The 19,459-nt window shown below is 46.3% G+C and overlaps 1 protein-coding gene across 4 annotated transcripts in view; it reads right to left on the reverse strand.

Annotated features, from left to right (window-relative positions):
* The window catches only part of tpm4 (tropomyosin 4), a 52,768-nt gene that overhangs the window by 24,323 nt on the left and 8,986 nt on the right, over positions 1-19,459 (reverse strand). For 2 of the 4 annotated variants that reach the window (XM_033046752.1, XM_033046750.1), the window contains exon 2: positions 18,258-18,383. In XM_033046752.1, the coding sequence (XP_032902643.1) occupies positions 18,258-18,383 (126 nt within the window). Of the gene's footprint in view, positions 1-15,070; positions 15,273-18,257; positions 18,384-19,459 lie in introns of those variants that run through there. The other 2 variants (XM_033046754.1, XM_033046753.1) reach the window with 2 other exon arrangements.

The following is a 19,459-nucleotide window of genomic DNA, read 5'->3' on the forward strand; positions in this document are numbered from 1 at the left end:
CAATGATATGAACACCCATCTTGGTCCCCAAGAGGAGGTCCAGTGTTGCACCCCCTCTCGTAAGACCCTTTAAACATTAAACTTTCTTAGATACAGTTAACAATTCCACCACTTCAAGCTGAAGAAGGGTTTCGGCCCGAAACGTTGCCTATTTCCTTCCCTCCATAGATGCTGCTGCACCCGCTGAGTTTCTCCAGCACTTTTGTCCACCCCATCCAAGCCCTTTCCACTATGTGTGACAGTGACAAAAGGCCTATGACATGAAACATTAACCCCACTTCCCTCTCCAAAAAATGCTACCTGATCTGCTGAGTGCTTACCACATTTGGTTCTTATTCCAGAACCAAGGTGTCTTTGAACTGGAAATGAAATAACCAATAAGATATTGATCAGATAATGTTGTTATCAGAATGTCAAGACTGCTGAATATTGGACATGGAACTGTTAAGTCACACACCACCTCCCAATTTTGCTTTTACATATCTCAAGCGACAAATGGGAGCCTATCAGGCAATTTTCTAACATATGGGTCAATGGTCATCCCACTGCTTTCAGGGTCTCCCACAGAAGTTCACAGTGTAGAGCGATGCCTCATTCACACATGTGCAGAACAGACTTTAAAATGAGGTCTAGAGAATGCAGAAAAGGTACAAGTATCAGAATGCGTTCCTAGCCATCTTCAGGCCAGAGATCAGAGTGGGTACATGGAACAGCTATTCAATAGAGGAAGGTGGGTGGTGATGTTCCACATGGATCTGGACAGAATCGTAGCTTCGCGATATACATTCATATTTTAGACTTGGAATCAAGAATAGAATTTCTTAATTTGTGGATGATGCCAAATTGAGGGAGGGTCAGTCTCAAGGTGGGCACCAACAAACCTCAAGATATTAATAAACCTCCAGACTTGGCAATGCACTCGACAGCGATCTGAAGTAGTAAACATTAGGAGCAAGGTAGAGTAGAGAAATCAAGGGATCTTGAACAACAAACAAAACAAAGGTGGAACCACAGATTAGCAAGATCATAGAACAAATCGAGCTCTAGCTAGGGGTCATTTCTTGAGGCCAAATCAAAAGTAGGGGCTAAAACCAAACTGCTATAGTAACAGCGGGTCAGGCAGCATCGTTCGAGAGAACGTCCAGATGACATTTCGGGTCAGGACCATTCTTTAGACTGGAGTAGGGAAGTGTTTGGGTGGCACAGTGGCGCAACGGTAGAGAGACACGGGTTCGATCCTGACTAAGGGTGTTGTCTGCTTTAAACCTCACCCACTGCCACTTCATTCCCTCTACATCCCTTCAGGCAAACTGAAATCCAGCCCACCGGTGCAACACAATCCTTTAATGCAGCACAGGTACACAAGCATCCCGAGCTTACGAGTTAATAGAAACCCATTCACTACCATCTTAAATGTGACACCAGGGAACAAGTCTGGCAAGGGACTGAAAGGAATGTTGACAAGAGAAAGAATTATATTAAGTGGCGCACTCAGGATGTCTCAATATGAAGAGGTTAAACAACTGCACAATATTAAATTTTAGGAGCTAATTATCCATTCCCTGGTTCATTAAGGAACCGTTGCCAAGGGCAACATAGACCATCCTTCAATCACAATCCCTAGAGTGTTGGTAGTGGAAAGCAAAGCAGGAGCTTCTCAGATGACAACGATATAAGCAAATTTGATGTCTGTGGATTAAAAGGTGCAAGAGATATCGTTGGCAATTCAATTCAGAACCAGGCTGACTATGGTGCACAGATGAGGGGAAAAGAAGATAAAATGGATAAAGAGGATGCTGAAAAAGTGGTGTGCAGTGAAGTCAATACTAACCCATACTTTTGTGCTAATACGTCTTTTATTTTATTTTATTTTAAGATTCGGCAGCATGGAGGCACAGAGGTAGAGTTGCTGCCTTACAGCACCAGGGACCCGGGTACTACGGGTGTTGTCTGTATGGAGTTTGTACATTCTTCCCTTGACCGCATGGGTTTTCTCTGGAAACACGTTTTCTCCCATATTCCAAAGAAGTGCATGTTTGTAAGTTAATTGGCTTCAGTAAAATTGTAAATTGTCCCTAGTGTGTAGGATAGTGTTAGCGTGCGGGGATTGCTGGTCAGTGCAGACTTGGTGGGCCGAAGGGCCCGTTTCTGCACAGTATCACCAAACTAAACTTGGATGCACAGTGGTATGACTGACAGGCTATGCTTTGTGCTGCGCATTGAACTGAGCAACTGCTCAAAGCAATCACAAATCCAGCCCCATCAGCTCACTTAGGGCCACATTGTCAACTGAGACCCCTGGAGCTCTGCCCATTCTGTGCTGTACACCTCTTCCCCTGGTGAAGAGATTAATTAAGCAGCAAAAGCAAATGCCAGATCGAAGAGAATTCCCTCCTAAACAATGTAAATGCAGCTATAATCAATCACTGCAGTACCATGAGAGTTAGCATGGTGAAAAGAGAATGAAATGTGGAAAATGTGTATTGAGTCTGTTGAGCAAAGGGGAAGCTGGAGTGAAAACAGGATGTGTGGAATAATTATTAAGAGATGATTATTGTACAAAAGCAGAACTCTGCTGCTGTTTAAACAGCCACAAAGTGCTGGAGTGGCTCACTGATCAGGCAGCATCTCTGGACCACCTGGATGGGCAATATTTCGGGTCAGGACCCTTCTTTGGGATTGTCTTCGGGTCTTCAGACCCGAAACGTTACCAATCCACATCCTCCAGAGATGCTACCTGACCCACTGAGGTACTCCAGCACTGCCTTTTTTTGTAAACCAGCACCTGCAGTTTCTTGTGTCTGCTCTTTCCACAGGGATGATTTTGTAAAAGTTATATCCACCAGGATGAAGATATTAGCCTCAAGCCTGTGGAGTAAGATAGAGCCACAGATTCAGAGGTGAACGACAGAAAGGACTCCTTCACAAAGAGCAGGGGAAGTCTGCACATGGCAGGTCCGCATGAAGTTCACAAAACCTGTTCCCTGTTAAATGCAAAATGAGGATCAGCAAACAGGAGGCCACACTCGGGGAAACACAGCTCAAACCCGGATGATAAACCAGAAGCTCACAGATCAATGGGGATCTGTTTCGAGTTGTGGCCAACCCAGCACTGGGTGTGAGCTGGCACCGACCCAGCCCATTCTCCCCCCCTCCCCCCCCCCCCCTCCCCTCCTCCACACAGCTCACACCACACAGCAAAGGGCTGTTCCAGCAGAATGCCAGCAGCAGCTCCACAAAGGCAGGAAGCCAGCTCTTGTGGGAACTCCTCTCAGCTACACGGTTGAAAACCAGTCAGGAAATGACAGGCTCCTGTCCACACAAACTGTCCTTTGCTTCAAAATGGTCTCTGCCAATTAGTTGTTGTGCCTCAGTAGAGGATATTATTAGCATAATGGGATTAGTCAGTGATCTCAGCGCAAGAACAGCAATTTCCAAATGATTAGGAATCAGCTCTGCTTCAATAGCCTGCCCCTTCCTTCCTCTGACAGAGCTTCACTTATTCCTTATTTGGTAATACTCAGCTCAAAGGAGGGAAACTGTGGCTCGGGGCTCTGAAAACCTGATAGAAGCCTTGCATTAATCTTGCACCCACATGACAGAGGCAGAAAGGGAAGGCAAAAAGCCCACATACCACAGATGCCAATGCTCTTACACGTTCGCAGGCTTGCTAAGTTGTAGATCCTCTGAGATCTACCAAGTATTTCCACTCCATCAAAATCCAACATCATTCCCCCGCAGTTCCTCCCCATCAAATCTATAAATAGCAGCACACTGATGAATGGGGCTGTTTTCCCAGCAAAGGCCTTCATGCTTAGCCAAGCCCCATCCAGGTCTGAATACATCATCCTGGGTTTTTTGTTAATGAAGTGGGGACAAAGTAAAAAGAGCAGAGCTTCAGGCGGCCATGGAAACGGCAGAGTTGCACAATGTCACGCTAGGTCTCTGTTTTACATTAAAAGAGTCTTCACATTGAGAACATTTCCCACAAGCAGTGGGCTAAGGAGTTAACACTCTGTCGACCACAGCCTGACAACTTGGGAGTTTTGTTAAAACAACATTTCATGCTTCCCAAACTTGGGATCCCCAAACAGGTAGCCATTTGGGATATGATGTTGGCCTATATATAGGGAGAGATTGAGCAGGCTAGGACTCTATACCTTGGAGCACAAGGATGAGGGATGATCTTATAGAGATGCACGAAATCACGAGAGGAATAGATAGGGTGGATGCACAGTGTCTCTTGCTCAGAATAGGAGAATTGAGAACCAGAGGACATAGGCTTTAGGTGAGGGAGGAAAAGATTAAATAGGAACCAAAGGGGTAACTTTTTCCACACAAAGGGTGGCAGGTATATGGAATGAGCTGCCGGCGAAGGTAGTTGAGGCAGGTATGTGGATAGGACAGGTTTAGATAGATATGAGCCAAATGCAGGCAGCTGGGACCAGTGTAGATGGGACATATTGACCAGTGCCGGCAAGTTGGGCCGAAGGGCCCGCTTCCACACTTTCAGACTCCATGTATATGATGGAAATTTACTGTTGATGGACTTGGTTTTTGTCAAGGGGGGAGGTTTCAGGAAAACTGCCTCCTACTCCAGTGGGCCCGACGATGAAAATATTGGTGCCAGGGCTTAAAGCACAAGCAAGTCACGAAAGAGGTCTTGGCAGAGGGAATCAGAGTAATGAAGTCATGCATGTGCTGACTCAACTCAGCAGGAAATGCTGAGCAGTATCACCATTACATCAGTCTCTCCTATCAAGATCAAACATTACTCTGGAATTTCTGGCTTGGAAGGTAATAAACCACTGATTAAACTTTCACCAGAACTGGACTGAGTTGAATGATTAACTTCCCTCGCGCTTTGGCAACAAATGATTGAATCCTGAGTCAGTGTAAGTAAACTGGGTGGGGACGTTCCACGGTTATCTTATGTGTACAACTATTTGCTTGGATTGCAGAGTGAATGAAAAAAGCTATATAAATGGTCTGCCTTCACTTCGGGGAAACCTAGTGAAGGAGGCACGCTACAAAACGGACGAGACAGGATGGGAGGTGACCCGCGAGGCATAAACAGCAGCAAAGTTCTGTCGGGGGAAATGCCCCACAATGCAACACATTCTGGGTCAAAGACTCTGTCCAAAAGGATACTTCCTCTCGGCCACATTTCCAGTTCATTACCAGCTTCGAGGATTTGCCCGATGTCATTCAAATGATCTATCCAAATAATTTCTTCTGTAAACAGATCATCTGAATTTGAGTGAATAGTGGTGTGCAGGATCGTGACTGGTTTGGGGAGGCTTAAAGGTGTAGAGGGAGACATGAACATGGGGGGGGGGGGGGAGAAACTTTTGAAGAAAAACAGATGGATTTGATCTGGAACTTACTTCCTGCCAGAATGGTGGAAACATGACTGTCAGGGTTTCCAAAGGGAACTGGATAGGCACTGGAGCAAGAACAACCATTTGGCAACCTCAGCCAAAGAGGAGCAATGGGAGAGACGGACCTATTCTAAGAGTGGCCTCAATATTTCTACAGTAACTGAAAATTCAAAGGATTCTTCTGAAAAAGAAATGTATTTTCATAGAAAGTCAAAGACAGCTACTATCTTTAACATATCAAGGACATGGGGAACAAAGTCATGCATGATCCCTCTCATTTTAGAGCCTCATCTTCCCCTATGACAGGAAAAATATCACTGACCACAACTACAGCACACCACTCAGGGCTGGGCACAAAGCACATTGTCAAATGCTTCAAAAGGTGTAAAGGTGTTTAGTTGACGGTCATGTATACCAAGGTACAGCAAAGAGCTTTTTTTGTTGCGTTGCTATCCAGTCAGTGGAAAGGCTATACATGATTACAATCAAGCCGTCTACAGTGTACAAATACAGGATTAGGGAAGAACCTGCATAAAAAAAAAACTCAGACCAGTCAGTGCACATGGTAACTAACCCAGTTCCCAATCACCACATCCATGAACTGGCTACTCCCTCAGTGCAGAAGTGCTTCCAAAGTTCACGTTACTTCAGGGCTGGGCAGTGCTCTCGATTTGCCCGTTCTGGGTACAGCAACATCAACTTGGTTGACATTATCAGAACACATTTACCTGAATACACAATGATGGTGTCAGTGTGGAATAGATGACGGCAAATAAGTCATGGGTGGTGGACATCTTAATATTTCTCCAGTTGGTAGATGCCTGACTCTCCTCTTGCTACACGTCTCACTTTCTCATGCTAGCAGTAGACATACTAGTTCCAACAAACACCTTGCACCCAGTTTCTTTTCCCTCCCTCCTTCTGCTCATCACCCATCTCTATCCCCTCTAAATCTCCTATTTCACACCCTCCATGTTCCCATCTAACCACCATCATTCCCCATCCTACATTTTATTCCTTCAAAGGGATTCCTTCTTGGAGAGAGAGGGAATGCAGGGATTACTTGAAGTTGGAGAAATCAATATTCATACCACTTGCCCGACCTTGATCCATACCTCATGCTATCAGCTATCTCTGCTCTACTCCAGTCTTAAAGGGTCCCAACCTGAAACATGACTCTCCATTCACTTCACAGATGCCACCATACATGCTGTATTTTGGTCATGATTCCAGCAACGTCAGTCTCATGTCTCTCTATCAAACCCGTTTGTTCCTGCCAGGAAAGCTTAGTATTTCCTGCTTCTACGCCTTAGCATTGGGAAATAAAGCAAGGACAATCGATTGAAATACCCGTTCATGGACATTTCAGGAAGTCCTCTACCACACGTGGAACAAGGGACTGGAAACCTTGGCCAATGTCTACAAAGCAGGAGACTGACCTTTCATGTGTGGAGGAACAAAGAGCCAAGATAAATGAATGGAGTTGAAGCAAAGACTGACCAGAGTGCGATACTCCACCCAAATGGCTCAGTAACTTCCCCTGCAGATGTCTCATGGTGGAAGAGCATGTTTAAAACAGTGGTAACGAGGAACTGCAGACACTGGTTTACAAAAGACAAAGTGCTGGAGTAACTCAACGGGACAGGAAGCATTTCTGAAGAACATACACAGGTGACGTTTTGGGTCAGGACCCTTCAGTCTGGTGGTGGAGGGTGGGGAAAGATGAAAGCTGTGAGAGACGAGTAGGACAAGGCCTGCAGGTGGTACAGGTGAGGGGAGGGTGGGGTGATAGGCAAATGGTTGGACAGAAGCTACAGATGAAAAGTCAGAAGGTCTGAGCCAAAAGGTTTGAAGAGTTGCAAATCGTGAAGCTAGAGGAAGGAATGCAGGTGATGGGGGAGGGGAGAAAAAAGTCCAAGTCCCGGTGGAATACAGGAAAAGGGGGTATTGGTAGTTACCTAAAATTGGAGAATTCAATGAAAACAGTGCCTCTGTTAATATTTGCTTTAAGCCATTTGCTCTCCCACAGACACCACAAGCCAAGGACTAACCCACTGCCCTTCTGAAACCACAGCCACTGTCCCTGCTGCAACAGTGATGGGAGGGGTGGGAGATTGTAACCTTCACGTGGTCCACCCTGTTTCAAGGGATGCAATCAACCTGGCATGCACAAAGAGGAGATCAAACAGAACAAGTTGTCTTACAACTTTAGGCTGAGCACACCATACGCAAGAAGAAGAAGTCATGGGAGTGCACAGCACAGTGGCTGCAACAAACAGGACATGGGGCCGTTCGAATTTCCGACTCCCGATAGCTCAGCCGGTGAAGTTAATGGTTTAATGGTTCTGAGCACATCCCTGGTCAGGTGCAGTTACTGGTAGCGCAGTGGTAGCATAGGGAACGTAATGCCACTGCCTCAGATCCTACAACCCCACTTAATTCTTGTCCTCCAGAGTTTGAATGGATTCTGCATGAGTTTCCTCCAGTTTCCACACACATGAAAGGCTAGCAGGTTAACTGGCCAATGCAAATTACCCTTACTGATGATGATTAGTAGAAGATTGGGGGGAAGTTATTGGCAACATGTGAGAGGACAGGTTACAAGTAAAATTAGTGGGGAATGGGATTGCTCCATGAGCTGGCATGCTTGTGTAAGGAATCATGGAAACACCTGGACACCGGCAATGCCCCAAGGGCAATGTCTTACTCATAGGCAACTCGCTATGACACTGGTCTGCAACAGGTAATGGTTGCCTCACTCCCAGGAGACAAAGCCCACACAGTCCCTGGCGCATATCTGACCTTGCCAATGATTGCAACTTACTGCCAAAAAACAGCTGGCTGTAAGCTCTGCTCTAACAGAACAACCGACCATGAGAACTGACTGAGGAGCACCCGGCTTGACAAAGAAACAGGCATGTCGAGCTGGTAGGCAACTCGTCACCAGCACACGCTGAAAGGTGTCAAGATCACAAGCCACAGACAGATCACACAATCATATCAATCCCCCGTGACTTGATGTCCCCCTAGGTCAGGACTGAGAATCAAACCATCACCTGCGAAGGCAGCAGCTGCTGGAAGGGTTGCTGACAACAAGTACCTGAAAGACCACTTCAGTCACCATCGGCAGGCACCCTAAATTACCACTTTGATCACTGCCAAGTACCCAATGATCCAAGACAAGGCACAAAGTGCTGGAGTAACTCAGCGGGTCAGGCAGCATTTAAGAAAATGGATCGGTAACATTTCGGACAGGACCCTATTTCAGAATTGGTCCGAAGAAGGGCCCCGACCCGAAACATCCCCTATCATTCTGAAGAACGGTCCCAACCCAAAACGTCACCTATACATTTTCTCCAGAGATGCAGCCCAACCCACTGAGTTACTCCAACACTTTGTGTCTATCCTTGGTATAAAGCAACATTTGTTTTACATTATACGCTGAACGACCACTTTGGTCACTGTCGACAAGTAACTAACCTGGTTGGCACAGCAGGCCTGATGTCTGCTTCAGCCCGTGGATGTGGGCACTTAGCATCAGCTCATGCAGAACCAATGGGGTTGGCGTTTGCATTAGATGAGCAACAGCACCAGTCCTCAGGGGAGACAGGCCTGGCCAGCAGCTTCACGGTGAGCTCATGTTTGTCGCAACCCCAAAGCCACTGTTTCACAACTCTGCCAGGTGTCTGGTCACTACACACACGGAGAGCCGTCAGTGTCTGTTCAATGCACACTCGGAGAATGCCTGGTCACTGCACACAAGACAGGCTGACAACCACTGTTTGAGTACCCGAAGGCAGGGGTAGAGGAAGGAAATTTCCATCAGTGCCAGCGGTTCCCAGTGAGACTAGCGAGCCAATTACTCCAAATGGCTGGTGGTGCTGAGGGTTCTCACTGCAGGGTGCACCTTCATTCAAATTCTCGCGGGTGCAAAAGACCATACAATTTGCTCAACAGCTCGGTCAAGATTGCCATTAGGTAGACACAAAATGCTAGAGTAACTCAGCAGGACAGGCAGCATCTCTGGAGAGAAGACAGCCATTCATGGGTACAGGAAGTCAAGGGTTCTGCCCGAGTCGACTGCCTGTCTCTCTTTCTGGCCCATGTCGGTGCCCGCGTATCCCTGGAAAGGGAGCACCTAGTGTCCACAGGAATTCTGGAGAGTAGAGTTGCTTCCTCACAGCACCAGAGACCCGGGATGGATCCTGACTACGGGTGCTCTATGTACAGAGTTTGTATGTTCTCCTTGTGACTGCGTGGGTTTTCTCGGGTGCTCGGGTTTCCTCCCACACTCCAAAGACGTACAGGTCTGTAGGTTCATTTGTTTCAGTAATTTGGTAATTGTAAAAGAAAATATTTCCATTGTGTGTGGGATAGTGCGAATGTACGGGGCGATCGCTGATCGGTGTGGACTCAGTGGGCTGAAGGGCTCATTTCTGCACTGTATCGCTAAACACACTGTGCACAAGGGGCACTAATAGTGTCTGGTCACACTGCAGACACTGGTTACTTTGCAGCAACCCTTCCCCCAACAGCCTCCAAGCTAAGTGAAGTTAAAACACTAAATATAGATAAGCAACAGGATGCCTGCTCAAACCTCTTCCTCATCCAGAACATGCTGGATAACCTCAACAGCTGGCGAATTACTCATTCCCGCTGCCTTCTGATGTAATAGATTTATCAAACAATGCAGCGGTTCAGCAAGGGGAGCCATTTTTCTCATTTCATTCTGGGGTGTGCGAGGGGTGCTGGCAGGATTTCGACATGTTCAAGCTCTCGCTCAACACACATGCTACGATGTGTCAATGTTATCGCAGGATACTCCCATCCCCACACACTTCGACCTCAGGCGCTGGGCTGGGCAGGAAGTGTTATTGTTTAGGGCAGGAAAAGCTCCAAATGGGCGTGGAAGCTTGGGAGAGCAGTCAACCTCCATGTGAACCACAATGGGAAAAGCTGCCACTACTACTACTACTACTAGTTGGACCGCAGGGAGCTCTTGGCAATTGCTTCGACTGGTTCTGCCGCATTCCAGAAGCTGTCAAATAATGGTCCTCTGGTCCCAGAAGCAAGGAATGGTCCTCTGGTCCCAGAAGCAAGGAACTGGTAGTTGGGCACAACATAGCCAAACAACAGCTGGAATAGGTTCCAGACTGGAATTCAGAGGGCCAGGTAAACAAAAGGGTGCTTAAACACTTCCAGGGCATCCATACATTGAGTGCTCTAGAGATGTGCTGCTTTGTAGGTGAATTGGATTCTGTATAATTGCTCCTAGAGTGTAGAGCTAGCATACAGGCGATTGCCAGTCGATGGGCCAAAGGGCCTGTTTCCACAATGTATCTCTAAACTCAACAAAAATGTAAACTAGAGACACCCAAGCAAGACAGTCCAGTGTCCAGTAACTTCACAGTATCACAAGGAGTGAACTGAATTAGTTGGAGATTAGCTTTTGACATGATGGGGATCTCAGGAGCCAGTTGAGCTGGACCACCCACTTGCCATTTTTGGCACTCACATTCTTGGTCCCACTACTGTTGAGGACGGGGAGTGGGGCCGCTGGAGCCCCCCTCCCTACACGAGCTGTTTGATTGTCCACTGACCAGATGTGGCAGGACTGCAGAGTTTCCAACAGACCCACTGGTTTGATATTGCGCATTGTCTACAACAAGCTGCAGCCCTCAGTTACTCCATCATTTTAAGCCAACTGGTTATTGTTCTTATCATGCTCCTCTACGTTCATTGAGCCAGGATTGATCCCCTGGGCTTCATTAGTAATAGCAGAGTGAGGTACAGGTTACGATGGTGTACTTTTACACTGTACCTGATGGTTCCCAGTGCCTGTTATGAGCTGGCCCCATTTAACACATGGAGGGTTCTCACAGTGTGGAGATGGGACTTTGTTCCCACAAGGACTGGGTGGTGGTCATGTCTACCAATGCAGCAGCCACAGCTGGACTGGTGAGGATGAGGGCAAGTTTTTTCATCCTGCACACTGATTCATATGCTATCTGCCTCAGACCCAGCCTGGATTCGATCAGATAAGACACAAAATGCTGGAGTAATTCAGCAGGACAGACAACATCTCTACAGAGAAAGAATGGGTGACGTTTCATTCTGAAGACGGGTCTCAACCCGAAACATCACCCATTCCACTCTCCATAGATGTTGCCTGTCCCGCTGAATTACTCCAGTATTTTGTCCATCGTCGGTGTAAACCAGCATCTGCAGTTCCTTCCAACACTTTGCGCATGACTCTGTCAGTTCTGGTGCACCCAAACACTTTTGCTGATGGGCAATAAAGGCCCCACCCAACATCCATGCTACTGTTTCTTCAACATGGAGGACGCTGACTCATCAGTTGAGGGTTGGCAGTGGGCAGTCATCAGAAAATTGCATTGATCTTGCCTGAAAACTATTACTGTGCAATTTTTATTGAAATACTGAATTTACATGGTATCTCAAGCTCAGGAAGTGAGATAAAATAATAAACGTATGTGCTAATTATAATCATGAATAAAAGTTTGACATTGATATAAAAAAAACCAATACAACCGAATAGTCTTCTATGAAGCACGGCATTGTCACACATTGGGGGTTCTGTGCAGTGGATCCCACACTGGAATACAGTGGAAATCCTGAATGGAGAAAGCTCTATCAAACAGGGCAGATACAAGGGGAGATAGCCATCAATTACATCATTCCATCTGCTTTGGCCTGAATTCAGTTTACATACCATAGGGGCAGAGTTCAACACATCCCCTCCTAATGCGCTGCAATCACAGTGCACAGCCTCACTTGGGCCATTCAGACCCCAGCACAGTCCAGAGCAGTGAAAAGAAATGCGGATACTTGCTTTTCGCCATCTTAGGAAGTTCATAGAACCAAAGATTCTGAGTTTTACTTCCAGTCACATATGCACAGCAAGATCCCATGATTAATGAGAAATGCTGGGCTGCGCTGCCTTGCTCGGCTTTGAAAACTGATGTAGAATATTCATTCCACACCCGACTGAGGCGCCAATCCATCAAAGTTTAAAGTTCCACCAGATTGAGAGTTGCCCTCCTTACTGCATTTATTCATGGACTTGAAACGAAAATGGCCAGCACTAAAGACTGGGGATGGATGGTCAGATGTTGTCCTCTCTGAAGTAGAAATATTCTTTCACAAAAATACTTAAATTGTCATCAATTTGCAACTATTAAGCATCCCTCATCCAACCCCATGTGCTCTTCTCCAAGGTCAGTCTACAATAGTTACCCACCATCTGCCCCAGCTCAAAGTCAATACCCCCAACTTGGCTCAATCCGCTCTAGTCTGCAGTGCTACTGAACAGATGCAAAGGACATCAGACCAGTCACATCATCTTCCCCTTAACCAACTGCCCCAGCACCCGAGCCCTTGGTTGCCAGTCCCCAACTTCCACTTGTTGAGATGGGCAATTTTCCCAAAATGACTTCCCAACACACTTCAAGAAACTTGCGGCCTCGGTTCTGTGCCAGCACCTTGGACGCAGGGTCATTTGAGTGAGCCGGAACAGGGCTGGCTCCAAACCACCAGGAAGGAATGCAGACAGAAAAACCACACACCTGCTTTGCCACCTGGCAACTTCCTCCACGACACACGGTTATTAAAAATGGAGGTTATTATTTCCAAGTGCAATGACCAACAGTGTTCAAACAGCATATTCAGGACATTGAATATTCAGATCACAAAATTGCTGGGGTTCCAGTCAAAGTGTTGAAAACCCCAGCAAACTCAGGTCAAATTTTTCCATGAAGGTTTCTCACTGGTCTGTACCCAGCAATTAATTCTCGCCAGCTGGTCTACCCTATTGCTTGTGGACCATTCTCCTCACACGGTTTCACCAACTCCTATCTCAATGACATTGATCAAACTGTGTGCAAATTATCCAGGATACATGTATCAACCTCTTAAAGTGGTGAGTTAAACATTGTAACCACTGTGAACCATTCTCCTGATCGCCTTACATTGGTGACTCATACTTAAGACGGCCGCCTTTCAGCTCCACAAGTGGAATTTTCCACTCCTTTCAAAATGTCCCCGATCAGACAGCCCACCCTACAGCCTTCGCACATCTGGATGTGGAACATCTGTATAATCCATGCCACACCTACTAAGATGCCCACTTCTTGGTGAACAATGCTGCCTGGAAGATCTAGCCGTGGCAAACGAGAAGGCTGCCCACTGTGCAAGAGCCTGGCCGAACCTTTGAAACATAAGATGATGGACACGAAAGAAGAAGATCTGCATGAAGGAATTGCAGCAATGGATACCTTGTGTTCTTGCACCCATTATTCAGCTTTGCCACTACAATGGAGTTGCAGCTCCGCCCTGCACATCACACTAGACCCATTCAAAGCTCAATGTAACATACTACAAATAGGAATTGTAGAAACAAAAAACTACAGATGCTGGCTGATACACAAAACACAAAGTGCTGGAGTAACTCAGCGGGTCAGGCAGCATCCCTGGAGAACGTGGATAGGTGATGTTTTAGGTAGAGATCCTTCTTCAGACTGATTGCCTGGGATACTGCCTAACCTGCTGAGATACGACAATACGTTGTGTCCTTTTGTTTACAAATAGTATATCTTCGCTCCTTTAATGGCCTATTTGGATATACCACATCACCACATTCACACTCTGCTCTAAGCAGCGGCTTGTTGTGGTATTCACAGCAAGGTGAATCACTTCACATTCACTCGTCTGAAAATTGATCCTTTGATAACAGACCTCTTTCTTGCTGTTTGCAAATTGTTCTTTTGTTATAATCCCCAGGTTGTGCAGGCCATAAAATTTGACATTGTACTTCCAACTCACATGAAAGCTCGCAATGCAAGTGGTTTCGAGGCGATTACTCCCACTAACCTGGGACAGTCTGGTACCTTACCCACCCCATCTCAACTTTGTTTGAAAGTTTGCTATCCATCCATTCCCTCTGCAACTTTAGATCCTGACAGAGTGGATAAGTGTTGAAACCTTAGTCTGACTGGACGGTATAGGACAAGACTGGCCGATTCATACTTCCAATCTAACTTCTAACTTCGTTTCAGCCTTTTAGTTTCAGCAGTTCATCAAAGCACTCGCTCCCTGTCCCCATCTCGCCCTTCCGGGGGGGAAGGGAGCTTTGTATCCTTGCCCCCATACCACTCGTCCCAGGGATACCACCCCTCTGGTGGGGGGTGGGGGGCAGACTCTCCTCCTCCACCCCTATAGAAACATGTTCCCATCCCGCCCCTCCAGGGAAGGGAGAGGGGAGCCTCACTCCCTACCCCCACTCCATCTCTCCGGGGGGGGGGGGGGGGGGGAGATCCTTTGCCCCCTGTCTCCTTCCCAGGGAGAGGAGTCTCACTCCCTACCCCCACTCCATCTCTCCGGGGGGGGAGATCCTTTGCCCCCTGTCTCCATCCCAGGGAGAGGAGTCTCACTCTCTACTCACATTTTGCCTCCGGACAAGGAAAAAAAAAGCCTCGCTCCCTGCCCCCATTCCTCTCCCACCCTAGGGAGAGGAGCCTCGCTTCCTGTCCATCCCCTCCCTCTGTATCAGCACCAGGACCCCGGGAAGCCTGTGCCGGCCACCGCCCTGCTCCGTGAGCTTCGAAGCATCGCTGGCGCCAGCGCCGCGCCCTCCCCGGGTCCCCCCGCCCGCCGTCTCCGCTCTCACTAACTTGCTCCCGCAGCTGGCGCTCCGTGTCCAACTCCCGCTGCAGCCCCTCGGCCCGGCCCTCCGCCTCGTCCGCCTGCTGCTGCAGGGTCTGGATCTTCCTCCGCACCGAGTCGAGCGAGGTAGCTCCGGCCATGATACAAGTTCGAGCGGCCCGGCGATTGTGCGGGGAGAGGCAGCGGGGCGAAGGTGGGCGGGATGCCGCGCTGTCCCGGGATACGTGCACCAATCAGTGGGCAAGGGCGGCCCCGGGACCCCTCCCTCCTGCCCACTGACGTCAGCAGGGGGGGGTCCCATCCTGGAATATGGAACTTTTCGCCTTATTTGGGAATGAGTGGTGTAAAAAAAGGCGGGACAGAGTCCTCCCACCGGCTAAAGGTGAGGCGGGATCCGCCCAGCCTGCACATCTGGCCCAAGCTCAGACCGAGAGGAAATCTCTACCGTGGAAAAACTCATTACCCCGCGTTTGTCAGCCTCTCTTTCCTCAGTTCCGGAATGGAAAGAAAATTCCTCTCCATTCTCCCGTTTACATACAGCTTCTGGTGCCCACGGATCACTGTCTGGAAGGGAATACATTGCCAAAACAGTCATTTAAAACGAAACATATCCCCGTCGTGATGATGAACCAAAAAAATAAATTAAAATGCTGGAAATCTGAAATAAAACGGAAAGTGCTGGGAACACATCATTTTAAGCACTCGGGAACAGGTCATGCATCGTCTGTGGAGAAAGACACAAAGTAATAATCTTTCATCAGAAATGTAGGGAAGTACATTTTGCTGGTTTACAGAAAAAGATACAAAATACTGATATAGTGATGCGGGCCAGGCCGCATCTCTCGAGAACATAGATAGGTGAATTTTCCAGCCAGAACTCTTCAGACTGATGATGGGGAGAAAGCTGGAAGAGAACTGGGGCCTGGCAAGTGATAGGTAGATACCTGTGAAGGATGTCTAACATTAACAGCCAAGTACTGATAAAAGTGGCCTAAGACCAGTGAGTCGGTCAGACAATGTGAGGAGAGGATTTCAGCAGTGGCATGCTTGACTGTTCTGCACTTGGTTGATTGTATTCCCTTCCCTAAGCAATTAAACCAGTTACTGTTCCTGACCTGACCCTACTTCTGAAGCATTCAGTCTAACTTATCCCACCTGCTCCCCTATAACTGCAGGTAGATTGAGTTACTGCTGCAGTATTATCACGAGTTAGAGCCTGAACACGTCACTTACAATGCAGTGATCTACCATGGGAGCCATTAAATTACCGACAGTACCTGGAACTTGTGTGCTGGATGTCTTGAACCCTCATTGCAACTGTTTTTCTACTGAACCATACACTTGGCATTGTGTTTGGCATGAATATTCAAAGCTGAAGGGCATATTCCTGTACTGTGTTCTATGTTCCTCAAGAAGTCTTACATATGAAGGCCTTGAGAAACACCTGTTCACTCTGGCAGTGGACACCTAGCTGAGTGAGGTGCAGATGAGATATTGTCAAACCTTGGGAAGGTCAGATCTTCCTGCCTCATTTCATAAACGCCACCAGCTCTCACCCCTCGTACATTACCTGTCTCTGCACAACTGCTCTGAAACCTACATCAAAGTTTTTTTGCAACCTTCAAGTTGAACTATCCAAAGTTGTATTTTCTGGATATCCAACCTATGAACTGTATACATCACGGCTGACTTTTGTATGGCTGTAAGGGAAAAATAATTTTGGTGTCTCTTCATTGAAGACAATGACAATAAATTAAATCAATCAAATCAAATCAAACATCCACTGCCCATATCCTATCCAATACCACTTCAGATCAGGCACCACACCAGCATTTGTTGAACAATATTGGCTCCTGGTCCACTACAACCTGGCTTGTAAAATTTACACTTAATTTACAATTGCCACTTAACGATGCGCTGCTAATTCACACGCTCATCCATTTCTATAAAGCTCCTTCTCTTCAGCAACACCGTTCCTCCTCACATCTGAAGGGGATGCATTCCAATGAACTTGCTGATTCCAACTCACTGCCAGCTACTGCACAAGGACCAGGTCGTGTTGAAATAAATGATTCCAGTTTATAGGATGATCCAAAACTAAGTAATGCCCAATTCACCACTCGGGCCTCTGCCTCAAACTGTTTGGATAGCGTGACAGGGCAACCTCACTGCCCGGAAGCAGAGGGACGGCTGCAGGAGGAGACAAACATCAGGGCTGCAGTGGTTACAGGTTGTGGTGTTGGTGGAGGTAGCCTCTGGAGACCCTACAGCACCTGGGTGAGTGAGTAGATCGAGATTCTAGTTCTTGGTCGCCCCTGAATGTAACTGTGCCATCAGGTGATTAGGCTTCCAAGGCTCCCAGTTCATGAATTTCTCCCCAATCTCTCTACTTCTCACTTATTTACTGGTTTCTTAAAATCAAAGCATCTGACTATGTTTTTAGGCATCTGCCCTAATATTGTGTCATGACACAACTTGTTTGATAACATTCCCATGAAATGCCGTGATATACTTTGTCATGTGAAAAATGCTTTGTAGATGTAATGCACTATTTGTTCTTTGTTCTGAGTAACTATGTCCTCCTATCACTGGTAATAGGTTCTCTCCAATTTTCCTTTCCAACCATTCCATAATGTTGAATACCTCAGCTATCTCCCGTCTCTGCAATAGAGAAAACTCCAGCTTTTCATGATAAACAACACTGAACGTTCACCTCATTAGATAAACTTCTTCTGCACTCTGTCCTTCAACCACATTTTTGCTGAAGTGTAGATCCCAAATCTGAACACTTCCCTCCATTTGAGGTTGGATTTCGGTTTCAAGCCACCTGATCACGAGTGAAATCAGAAAATGTTAGAAACATTCAGTGGAGACAGAAAAACATTTAACGTCCAATCTCAAACGTTAACTCTTTTTCTCAGATGCTGCCTGACCTGCTGAGTATTTCCAGAATTTGTTTTTATTGCAGATTTCCAGCATTGGCAAATTATTCTTTAAAAAAAATGTTTTTGTTTAATTTGTTGATTTCCACGCTGTTATAGGGAGTGTTACTACTTTACAGGGAGAGTTACTTCAAAGTACTTAATCCAGGAGAGCACTGTGCCTTTAATCTATATAACGTGATGCCTTGATATTAGATTCACCACTTTTCTTCTTATGTTGGGTATTAGGGAAGTGACTGTTGCAAACACTCACGTCGGAAGCTGTCTTCTCGGACATGTCCAGCTTCTCCTGGGCGCTTCTGAGTCCCTCGGACAGTTTGTCTAGTTCATCCTCCGTGCTTTTCATTTTCTTCTGCTGGCCCACCAGCTCCTCCTCAACCTGTCCAGGGGAAAGGGCATAAACATTCTGGTCACTGCTCACCCACAAATCACAGCCTCACATAATAAACCAACACCAATCCATTCTTTCAGTCGCACATTTATATCCCCCTGCTTCCAATGAATGCTGAGACCATCAAAGCTATAAGCATAATTATTGGTTTTATTTTCAATTCTTATTTCAGTTTGATTTGTTAAACAAACAGATTTTGTTTGCAGCCCAACTATAAAATAAAAAAACCATTGTATTAGCAATATCCCACTAAAATATACTTTGTATTAAAAGCATCCTACGATAGTACACACTGTATTAATACTATCCCGCTACAATAGACTGTATTAAGTCCATCCCACAATAGTACACACTGTAATGATGCCTCACTACAATAGATTTTATTAACACCATCCTACGATGGTACACACTGTAGTAATGCTACCCGAGTACATTAGACACTATATTAACACTATCCAATTATGGTATACATTGTAATAAGACTATCGCAGAACAGTATATACTGTATTAATACTATCCCCCGACAGTATACATAGTATTAACTCTATCCCACTACAATATACACTGTATTCCATCGCTCCTGTATACTATTCTTAGGGCATGAATTAATTATCACCGGAATTCAAGAAATGGCAGATTTCCTAATTGGCTTCTCACTATTGTAAGATAATATAGTGGATAAAATTCCTGGATAAAAAATTAAACTAAAAATAAATCAAACACAATAAAACATAAGTGGAGATAGAGTTATATTGTTGTTATTGCGGAAATCACAAATCATTCTCAATCCCATCGCAGGGTTTTAACAGGAAGTTGTTGACATGCTTCCAAATTGATACTGATTTAAATGAATCTTATTTGTGTAAAGTTCCAAAGAGAATTTGATAGTTTCTGCATAAAGAATATATTGAAAAGGAGGCACTCATGCACTCAAATGGAATATTGTCTGAATGGGAAAGGCAGGGAGTGCCGGAAGCCAGAATGTAATGAATGCAATGGTTGAATGGTTTCGTGGCAATTACTTGAGTTTTGTTAGTTGGCTGCCTGAAAGGTCTCGACCCGAA

The sequence above is a fragment of the Amblyraja radiata genome, chromosome 29, assembly GCF_010909765.2.
Source record: "Amblyraja radiata isolate CabotCenter1 chromosome 29, sAmbRad1.1.pri, whole genome shotgun sequence".
NCBI lineage: Eukaryota > Metazoa > Chordata > Chondrichthyes > Rajiformes > Rajidae > Amblyraja > Amblyraja radiata.